The sequence below is a fragment of the Brachycentrus maculatus genome, unplaced genomic scaffold (genome assembly GCF_059751285.1).
Source record: "Brachycentrus maculatus isolate JH-2025_06_01 unplaced genomic scaffold, ASM5975128v1 h1tg002130l, whole genome shotgun sequence".
NCBI classification, from domain to species: Eukaryota; Metazoa; Arthropoda; class Insecta; order Trichoptera; family Brachycentridae; genus Brachycentrus; species Brachycentrus maculatus.
Window position 1 is genome coordinate 1 of NW_028282654.1, and position 11,911 is coordinate 11,911.

General features: G+C 35.5%; 2 protein-coding genes and 1 pseudogene across 2 annotated transcripts; all 3 read left to right on the forward strand.

Moving 5' to 3' along the window:
• Positions 1-760: 760 nt before the first annotated feature.
• Positions 761-2,071, forward strand: LOC148298368 (uncharacterized; the record flags this gene model as incomplete). The annotated part of the gene is given in 1 exon segment (XM_088276924.1): positions 761-2,071. A coding segment is annotated over 1 exon segment (1,311 nt), but the record flags the coding sequence as incomplete, so codon positions are not given.
• A 1,237-nt stretch (positions 2,072-3,308) lies between these two features.
• LOC148298369 (succinate--CoA ligase [ADP/GDP-forming] subunit alpha, mitochondrial pseudogene) lies at positions 3,309-4,267 on the forward strand (annotated as a pseudogene).
• Positions 4,268-7,028: 2,761 nt separating this feature from the next.
• On the forward strand, positions 7,029-7,895 carry LOC148298370 (putative imidazolonepropionase). Its single transcript, XM_088276925.1, is given in 3 exon segments — positions 7,029-7,468; positions 7,500-7,566; positions 7,569-7,895. Coding segments are annotated over 3 exon segments (834 nt in total).
• Positions 7,896-11,911: the final 4,016 nt, after the last annotated feature.

Below are 11,911 nucleotides of genomic sequence, written 5' to 3' on the forward strand. Positions count from 1 at the left end.
TCCCAACCCCAACCCCAACCCCAACCCCAACCCCAACCCCAACCCCAACCCCAACCCCCAACCCCAACCCCAACCCCAACCCCAACCCCAACCCCAACCCCAACCCCAACCCCAACAGCAATGCAAGCAATAAATATCGATAATCAATGAAACTAAATTACACCCATACAAAATAATAAGTACTATTTATTTAATAGCCTAGAAAGAAGATAATAGTTGTAACATATACTCCGACATTTACAAAAATGACAAGAAATATTATGCAGATTATTTATAATCAACGCAAAGGACATCACTATGCGGCATTAATCTGAAGTGGCCATATTACTTTGGGGTTTAATGAATATCTCGGAATCTAATGGTTCATATGGACATTACTATCTCTGTATGATACTCGTAAAGGATAGCGATCATGCAATTTGTAGGCTATTCAAATCATATAATGATCTATGATCTAATAATGTAATCAAATAGTTTTAAACAATCAAAATTCCCATAAAGATATTTTAAATAATGATTTAAGGAACTGCTCAGAATTATGATTTTCTCAAGGAACTTGGACTTGGCGCAGAAAACAAAGGATGTTACTTTAATGGTCAGTGGCAAGGAAGTGGAGAAATTCTGAAGTCTTTCAACCCCAGTACTGGTGAACTTATCGCAACTACTGTTGGAGCATCAACAGAAGAATATGAGCAAGCATTGAAGGCTATGGAGTCAGCAAGGGAAGAATGGGCATCGGTACTTATTTATTTTATTATAGTTGCCAATGCCCTACAGAGGGTAGATCGTTCGACAAATTGGTGATGCTTTTAGAGTCAATAAGTAAAGACTTGGAAAGATACTTTCATTGGAAATCGGGAAGATCTTATCTGAAGGTCTTGGTGAAGTCCAAGAAGTTATCGATCTATGTGATATGGCTTGTGGGTTGTCAAGAACAATTGGAGGCTCTATTATTAATTCTGAAAGGCCACAGCATTTCATGATGGAAGTGTGGAACCCACTCGGAATTGTTGGAGTTATTACTGCCTTTAACTTCCCCTGTGCAGTATTCGGATGGAATGCTGCGATTGCTTTGATTACTGGGAATCTTGTATGCTGGAAAGGAGCTCCTACTGCTTCTTTGATTACAATTGCATCTGCAAAGGTCATTGGGTAAGTTTTCGCAAAGAATAAACTGAATCCAAATATTCTGACTGTTGTACAGGGTGGAATTGAGATTGGTCAGAAAATGACTGAAGATAGACGAATCCCATTACTTTCTTTCACAGGCTCAACCAAAATCGGAAAGATAATCCAGCAAAAAGTCGGCGATAGATTCGGAAAGACTTTACTCGAACTAGGAGGAAATAATTCAACAATTATTATGCCTGATGCCAATTTGTAAATGGCATTCAAAGCTTGCACTTTTGCAGCTGTGGGAACTTGCGGCCAAAGATGCACCTCGTTGAGAAGATTAATTATTCATGAGAGTCATTTTGATGCTTTTGTGGATAAATTGGTGAAGGCTTATGGCACAGTTAAAATTGGGGAAGCCATTGATACTAATACTCTTTGTGGACCTCTTCATTCTGAGTTTTCTTTAAAATTGTTTGATCAGACAATTTAAAAAATAAATGCCGAAAAAGGAGCAAAGATTCTTTGCGGAGGAAAGAGAGTTGAAAGAAAAGGGTATTTTGTAGAACCGACAATCGTATAAATTGAAAGCAACTCCCCACTTCTTCAGGAGTAGTATTTTTGCCCAATTTTATTTGTGATGAGATTTAAAACATTGGAAGAAGCCATTCAGCTAAATAACAATGTACCGCAAGGCTTGAGCAGCAGTCTCTTTACGCAAGATATCAGTAATGTTTTCAAATGGACTGGACCTTTGGGTTCAGATTGCGGAATTGTTAATGTTAACATTGGTAACTCAGGTGCTGAAATCGGAGGAGCATTCGGAGGTGAGAAGTAAACAGGAGGAGGTCGTGAATCTGGTTCCGATTCCTGGAAACAGTACATGAGGAGAGCAACTTGCACAATTAACTATGGGAAAACAATGCCATTGGCCCAAGGAGTTAGTTTCGACCTATGATTTGTAACGAATATCAAAAACCATACAAATAAAAAACCATACAAATATTATAATCATGACCTAATTATTCAATTATACCGAATCCATATATAATTGACCAACAACTGCATGGGACTTTTATTCTTCATGAAGAGACCTATCATCCTCCAATTTGCTTAAGTTTAAGTTTAAAGAGTTTATACTTTTTTAGAGGATTGCAACAATAAATACTCTTATCCAGATATCTAAGTTATCACCAGTTTAGATATTTTATCTAAACATGCAAGGCGAAGCAATTAAGAAAATAGGATGGATAGGGACAGGAGTCATGGGTGCTCATATGTGCAAGTTTCTACTTTCTAAAGGATATTAGCTAGCAGTTTTTAATCGCACCGCAAGTAAAGCTCAACCTCTACTTGATTTGGGAGCGAAGTGGCTGGAACCTAAATAAATAGCCTCCTCCTCGGATATAGTTATACTGATGCTAGGCTATCCGAAAGATGTGGAAACTATGGCATTTGGCACCAATAACGATGGAGTAATCAGCCATATGAAGCCAGGGTCAATACTCATTGATCATACGACTAGCACTCCGAATTTAGCAGAGAGGATCTATGCTGAAGCTGCAAAATATCAAATCGGATCGATTGATGCGCCTGTTTCCGGAGGGGAAATCGGGGCGAAAGAGGGGAGACTAGTGACAATGTGTGGGGGCGATCGGAAAGATATCGAAAGAGTTTAGTCTATTCTATCAGCTTATAGCAGGAAAGTTCAGCATAATGGCCCTTCTGGCAAAGGACAACATACTAAAATGGCCAACCAAATTGCATTGGCCGGGACTATGGCAGGAATGGTGTAAGGCCTGCTTTATGCTAGCAAAATGGGACTAGATGTCAATCAAACAATAGAAACACTCAGCCTTGGAGCCGCATCCTCCGCATCTCTGACTAACATGGGCCCAAAGATTGCAAACAGAAACTTTGACCCAGGATTCTACGTTGAGCATTATGTTAAAGATATGGAGATTGCTCTTGACTAAGCAGCAAGGGTCGATTTATGCTTGCCTTGCCTAGCTTTAGTCAAACAATTCTACACAGCCTTAAAAGCTCAAGGACATTCCCGATTAGGCACTCAATCCTTAATCTTAATTTTGGAGCAAATGAACAACCATCGAATCGAACCCAAAAAGTAGTGATTAAAAGTTGTTATAATTAATTCGTGCAGGAGTATTCATTTTAATAAATATATAAATATCCAGAGGAAGATGCTTGGAAAGACGATCCAGAGAATGTTCAGTACTGCTCCAAATGTATGGATCAATAAACATACGAAAGTCATTTGTCAGGGCATGACTGGAAATCAAGGGACATTTCAAACTCAGCAAGCTTTAGACTATGGCACTCAGATGGTTGGGGGAGTCTCCCCAAAGAAGGCTGGAACTACTCATCTAGGACTCCCTGTTTTCAAGGATTGCCGATAAGCCAAAAAATCTACTGGGTGCACTGCTACAGTTATTTATGTGCCTCCCCCACAGGCTGCCCAGGCCATCATTGAAGCAATCGAGGCTGAAATCGAACTCGCAGTTGTCATTACTGATGGTACAATATAATTAATCTAGGTATTCCTCAACACGACATGATCAAGGTCAAGCACGTCCTTCGATCTCAAAGCAAAACCAGAGTCATCGGCCCAAATTGTCCAGGCATTATCAAGCCCAACTAATGCAAGATTGGGATCATGCCTGGATATATCCATAAAACAGGGAACATAGGAATTGTGAGTCGATCTGGAACACTTACTTATGAGGCTGTGGATCAGACCACTAGAGCTGGGCTCGGTCAATCCACAGTTGTCGGAATTGGAGGAGATCCATTCAATGGAACTAACTTCATTGATGTACTTTCGAAGTTTGTGGTTGATCCAGAAACCAAGGGTATTGTCATGATTGGAGAAATTGGTGGTGAAGCTGAAGAATAGGCAGCCGATTGGCTCAGCAAAAACAACAAAAGCAAAAAGCCAATTGTCGGCTTTATTGCTGGCCTCACAGCACCCCCTGAGAGAAGAATGGGACACGCAGGAGCAATAGTCCAAAAAGGCAAAGGAGACGCCCTCAGCAAGATAAAAGCCTTATAATAAGCCGGAATCGTTGTCTCGCGATCTCCATCCCTTATCGGCAAACACATGCTCGAATAAATGAAAAGACATGGGCTAGTTTGATAAATATGCTTCATCATGAATATAATTTTAATAATTAATGCTCATTCATGATGCAATATCAATAGCAAGAAGGGGATCTGGATCTGATTAAGCATTGAGTGTGTCTGTGATACTCAAAGTCAGTATAATTTAATGAGAAAAGACTGGTTACAATAATTATAATACAATAGCCAGCTCAGATAAGATGAAGAAAACTCTATAGATTAAGGCAAAGAACTCTTCCAATCTTTTTCACAACAGATCTTCCGCCGATCTCTCTAAGGCGAAGAATAAAAAGACTGCATCAAACGCTCTACTCAAAAGCCATGAAAAAATAAAAAGTAAGCAAATCCCTAGCAAGTCCAACAACGAGCCGAGCTTGCCAACATAGAGCAAGTACAAATTTCGTAAAGACTCCTTAAAAATAAGTGAAGAGCAATAATTAATCAAGGATTTTCCTTAATTCCAAAAACTGAAAGATCTTGAGAAGTAGTATCGAAATCTACTTGATGACAATAATGCCAGCATTAAATGGCTGGTCCCTAGGAACATCCCTTCTAACTCATTTAATACATTTGCAGATTATGTGAATGATAAGGATTTTGCAGAGCTTGACAATCTGAGTATAAATTTATTGCATTACGTGTGTAAGAAAAGAGTGTTTCGGGACGAAGATTTCGACTTTATTTATCAGACGATGGTTGCGAAGTTTCCAAAGTTCGAGGAAGCAATCAGGCAGATTATGACTGAAGTTCTGGTTGTACTGGATTCTTGAATATATGCGGTTCTGGAATATATGTGGATTCTTTGAAGACCTCATAAATTATATCCTACTTTTTCATTCTTTAAATACTAATTATTTTATTTTATTTTATCCTATTTATTTTATTTTATGTTATTTTATTTTATTTTATGTTATTTTATTTTATTTTATTTTATTTTATTTTATTTTATTTTTGTTTTTGTTTTATTATTAAAAATTAGATTGTATCAATGTGAAGTATATATATTCGAATTATTGCATTTCCTACGCATTGACAATCATCACTTCCATATCTCTTGAACAAAATCATTGATATGAATGAATATCATAAATTGAAAGATAAGTGAGATGAAATGGATCATGTTATTTCTATTATTCTGACTGCCCATCCACATCCATACATCGCCAAACGATAGTTTCTATTTTCAGTTAGCTTGCAAACATACTTGCATCGCTGTTCTGCATCCTCAATTGTTGCATGAGGGTCGGATCCTAATGACAGCTTGAACACAATAACAGATGTTTCAGCAATTATGTGTTACATTTCGCTACCTTCCACTAATTTAAAGCCTTTTCCTTATTTATTGTATAAGCTTTTGAAATTGTGGTAGGGGTATGTATCGATATCGTGCTCATCAAGGACAGATAAGCCACAGTTTGAAACATAGGGGAATTTTATGGCATGAATTCTTAGGCAATGATTGCCTATTCCGAATGGCCGATCCGTATATATCCAAGGCAAGAAACTCGCAATATTTTCCATTTTGGGAAATGTTACAATTCCCTTTTCACACGTGATTTTCGCACTGCCGATATATTTACTGCGAAGAAGCCCATAGTTAACTTTTGTGTCATAATGCTGAGGCAAAGATTTACGTATATTTTAACTCTCTTAAACCTTACTGATAATTTACTTTAAATTCTTTTTGAAGCCAGCACTCGCATTGTTCAAAGCCTCTGCAATTTAATCCAACTTTTAATTCATCATCAGTAACTATTTATAAAGCGCAGGAGACAAATGGGTATTGATAACAGTATTTGCATATTGAGGAGTGCACTCTGATTTCAATGCTTTTGCCAGACGCTCCAAGGAATACATCGATGTATATTTGTCTTAGAGAGCCGTCGTTGAGTACATTTCTTTGAAGGATTAAAAGAAAATGTCTACCGTTTTCATAATCTTTTATTTGAATTATGAGAAAATTGATTAGACGTAAGAAAAGGCTTAAAGTTTACGTATTTTTTTGTGAACAGCAATTCCTAAGGGGTCGTTGGGATAGTCAGGGATCTTTTGCCAAGGATTCTATGTTATTTATTAAGTCGGATGAAAGTATTTACTGCATTCCGAGGGATGTGAGCGCAAGGTGAGACTATTTAAGCATCGCTGGTCTGGTTTAGAGCAGTATGGGTTCAAACAAACAATGTAGATCTCTTATTTCTTATGATTCATCGAACCTCTTATATATTATGTCTCACTTCTTAACTACAATAACCACAATAACTGCTATTTTGTAATCAAAAGTACAAATAGTTTTATTATAAGATATATCAAAAAACATCATAAAGATCTCAGCCATGCATCCTTAACAGAAACACCGCCTATATCTCAAAAACATCAAATAATTAGTTCCTATTTCAACAACAAAACAACAATTTCTACGGATGAAATAATGCCAAAATCTCCAAATTCTTAATAACTATTCAGTCATTGTTTCATCAACTGGCATCATCGATAAAATAGGCCCAATCCATGAAGTTTAAGCATACATTGCATTGAATAACTTGTAATTTGAAGAGACAATTGATTGCACTAAATTCTGTGTGATTCCTGGTTATGTCGATGCGCATACTCATGCTGTATTTGCGGGGGATCGTTCGTTATAGTATGACATGAAACTTAATGGTATGGGATATGTCTAGATTTATTAACGTGGCCTAGGAATTAGGCATACGACTAATTCTGTGGCGAATGCAACTGTTTAGGAACTTGTTACAAATCTTGATCGCTACCTTCCTCGAATGAATAAATTAGGGACAACTACATTATAAATTAAATCAGGCTATGGTTTGAATGCTGAAAATTAAGTTAAAATGCTGAAGGCTATTGAAGTTGCCAAAAATTGTTACAAAGATAAATTGACAATTGTCAGCACTTTTTGTGGGGCTCACGCAATTCCAAAGGGTAAAACATAAGCTGAACAAACTGAAGATGTCATTAACAGCCAAATTCCAGCTGTGAAGAAGGCCATTGACAATGGCTAAATTTCTCCAGTTTTCATCGATGTTTTTTGTGAGAAAAATTTCTTCGAAGGAGAAAGCAGCACAAAAATTATGTAGTAAGGAAAAAAAATAGGGTTAATTCCAAGTTTCCATGGCGACTAACTCAACAATTTAGAATCAGGAGTAATCGGTGCCAAGGTTGGTGCACGCGCAATCAGCCATCTTTAAAATGTAAATATGTATCACATACAAATAGCTTTCAGATGCAAGTATCGAAGCCATGTCTCAGAATAACATCGTAGGAGTTCTTCTACCCACAACTCAGAATATTGAGAATCGATTCCTCCAATAAAGAAAATGCGGGAAGCCAACATGATTGTTGCTTTAGGCAGTGATTTCTGTCCGAATGCCTTTTGCTACAATATGGGTCTTACTGCTCATTACTCTTGCACAAACTATCGTCTAACCCCGAGTGAGGCAATTGTTGCTGCTACTCTCAACTCAGCATATTCCCTGAACCTCAGCGATAAAGTAGGCAGCATTTAATAAGGAAAAAATGCAGATTTATTAATTCTCGACATCGAAAGCTGGGTGTATATTGTATACCAATTCGGGGACACCTTCATTCACTCTGTGATTAAAAATGGGAAGATACTGAAACTCTGAGTCAGCTCAGATAAATGAAAGATATGAAACAATTCAATGCAAATTTATTTATTAATAGTTATCGAATGTTTTATTATAGAGTTTGTTATCCTGATAATGGTAGGTATGTTTCCTAATTTAAATAGACTCCTTCACATGGATGAATGGAACTTTGAATTGAATTATTTATTCGAAATTATTTGTTAACATATTTTTATGTAATTCAGTTTTGAATATTCTTCTGACTTGCTTAATTCTATTTGTTTTGACATTAACCTAAATTAAGAGATTATAGATTGTAGATTATAGAGAGCAGATTACATAGTACATAGTGCAGATTAAATATCACAGATTACTCAAATTTAAATATGATCAAATCGATTTCACTATTTGCCAATTCTCACATATATCAGATATCACATAACAGATATAATTAGGAAAGATCAGTGCTTATTTAAATAAGAAGCATTATGCCCATAAAGTGCACGTACTTCATTAAGTTTAGCTTTCAGTTTTATATTTTGTCTTCTAAGCCTGGCATTCTCTAGAGCCAATATCTCCGCGTCAGACTGCTCCGATCTTTCAGAATGCTCAACCGGAGTCCTATACTCGAAATTGAGTGATTACTCAATATCAGGTTCCTCCAGAATTTCAGACAGAACCCTCTTAATCGATTTTTAATCCTAAACAAATGGCTCCAGTTCCCCACTTTCTTGCAACTTCTCTTCAATCCAACTCATAAACTATCTCCACTCATTATAATTATACAGTTTCAATATCTTTTCTTGATCGCTTTGGATTTATCTATTGCTTTGTTGTTGGTTATGTGGCAGCTTGCGAGATTCTTGATGTTTTTGATTTACTGCATGGAGTTTAGAGTTCTATTCTTCGAGCAGTTTGAAATTTTATGCGATTTTAATGAGTAATGATTAGTTTTAGAGCCATTTCTGTTCTCGATGGGGGTTGTCGTTGAGAGTTTAGTTTTTCATTGTTTGTCGATTGCAAAATATTGTTGTTAGATTAGATTAGATATTAGATTGGATTAATAAATATATATTTATATCTGTATCCATGATTCTGAGAAAACCCGTACATTAATATTGATAAATATACAAATATATAGTCACACGATTTGTATACTCATTTTAGTCTCATCCTCAGAAATACTAAATCTACTCTTATTGGAATTATTATTAATATTTTAACTTATAAAACAACAACACAGCAATAGTCTATAATTCTACTCAACTAACTTAAATAGTAACTCCATTAAGATTTAACAACATTGGATTCATATAGATTATACTGGCATTTAATTTGTTTATTTGTTTTGATTAATTTAAATTAAATTCTAAGGAATGGCCTCAAATCGAAAACTGCTCTCGTCCAGCATTCTCATAGTTTCCTTTTTCTTCATCTTCCATGCAACTCAAGTATCGCGGATTGAGGATAGAACAAAATTCATCGATACAATTGCAAATAGTACAATCGCCATATTTTTCTATGGTTCTGAAGATAGTGCAGAATCAACTGCCTTCCACAGTATTCCGTCATTAGAGAAATAACTGTATTCAAGTTTATCATTCTATTTCATATCCTCCTCAAGTCTCAAACTCTCCAAAAACGAGCCCTCTCTTTTTATTTACCGAAACATCGAGGGAAACTAATGGCTACAATATTCAGGCTCTTTCGATAAGCAAGAAATGTCAAATTGGATCAAATCCAATTGTTTCGACAATCTCCAAGAAATCAAAGGTGAAGAAATTGACGATATGCTTATCAATGCGAAAAGTGGGTTTATCTTATTAGATATGAAACAGTTTTAGTTGCTACCTACAAGAATCCTCCTAGATTCATACTGTGAGCAGATGCAGATAATGTGCAGAAAGTGCACACTTGATAATTAGTCATTGAGGATGGTTGTGCAATTAATGTAGGCTAATGATGATTACGGAGTCTCAAAGTTGGCTTATTGGAATGGAAAGACTTCTAAGTTTCAGATTGTTAAGCAAATTGCATTGCATAAGCTATAAAGTATATTATCTTGTTATAGTTTAGGGAAGCATTTGGTGGAATTGCATGAAGGGAAGGAAGGGCTTGCTAAGTTATAAACAGAAAAAGTAGTAGATTCTGCTCCGAGTTAAATAAAGGTTGAGGAGGGTTCTGCGAAAGTTGAGGAATTGTGATGAAATCTGGCATTATATGGAAGATTCATATTAAAAACATTTTGGGATCTGTTAATACAATTGTTAGAACTGCTAAAAATACGATAATTGGTTAAAACAAATAAAATGAATAATATTCAAACATATACACATACACATACACATATATATAAGCCTACTATGTCCGCAATCCCCCTAATATAAAGCAAAACAAAAGATGCCATAGCAACCCTAGAAGTGTGCAAATAAGGCCTACTCTTTCTTAGAAAACTTCGCAATAAAAAGGTAACTTATATTCCAACCATAGCTTCGTATTTTGTTCAATATCTTCAATGTCAATACTCCCCAGGAGAAAGTTGTCGAGTTTAACCAAAATCTAATTAACTATGACCATGATTAGTCAGAGCAACAGTCCCCCAAATAAAATCTATACAATTAAAACACACAAACTCAACAATAATCTCACAAAAATACAAACAAATAATAACCCACATCATAAAAATTACTCTCCTATCAGACCCAATAGACATAGAATCCGACCCACATCAAAAAAACAAATGAATATAAATAACATTAAACTCCACGTATTTAAATATCATCGTATAACAAATAGTTATCTGATGATCGTGTTTTTCTGATTTTTAATCTCTATGCGGTTGTTGCAGTTCAAGAGGAACATTTGTAATTAAAGGTCAATAATTAATAATGCAATTAATAGCAACTGAAATCAAGAAATAAAAACAGTAGTGATAAGAATATTCAGAATAGTCATAAGGAAAATGGAACGAGCTTCCTCTTTGTGCTTGGATATTTGGTTGCATCGACATTCTTCTATCATCATGAAGGTCCTTTTTCGGAGGATAGCCATCTGACTGCTCTTCTTAGTCGGCTATTCAGTCTTTTGAGAAACACCGAAATCATGAAACTGTAAATTTATCCCTTATATTTAGTTAATAATAAATAAAATACAAAAGCGGATTCTCCAAAAAACCATATTTCATGTGCATCTTCCAATAGAAATCAAAACAACAATAAAAAAGTAAAGATAAACGCCTATAATTCCGATAATTTTACAAATACAGCAACAAACATAATAAATCTTTCAATGAGGCTGTCGATACATTGATTGATTATTTCCCAGAACGCTCCGCGATTAATCTAAGCAATTCAAACATGTATGATAATATTTTTAAATATAGGGTCAGACAGCTTGGAGAGTAATATAATGCAAATATCTTAGGACGTCAAATATTTAACTTCGAAATCACAGGAGCAGTTTTTGAGAATTTATGTTTCGAAATTTGTGAGATTTACAATGTTAATGCACATGCAATGAAGGAGGGTAAGGAGGGTAAGAATATACAGAAAACAAATCCCAACAATTAGATAACAGGCGAGCTATTCTCGAGCATAGATCTAATAAAAATATACAATAAAATAATAACAAATCAAAAGAAAAGAGTACAAGATATCTCCCTCGAAACTTATTACCATCTTAAAACAAATCTCATAAATAAATTACCCCTATCAATGCTCTAACTTTCAGAACTTCACAAATAAATAACCTCATAAATTATGCACGATATCCTTGAAACTGCGGCAAATTGCATGTAAATCACCTAATACAAAACAATCCATACGAACATTAATTAGATAATAGCCGCCAAATATTAATAGATTATTTTGGAGAATGCGGAGAAATTAAGAGATCGCATTAATAGGTGTTATGAGCTTGTCGAGCAGCCGACTCCTTAGCTATAGACACAATTGGAGAACATATCGAGTTAAAATATTTGTGATTTATTCTAATGCATTGAATAGAGATTGTAAATCTTTCTGAGTGAAATCTAAATTTAGTCAGCAGTTAAGAAT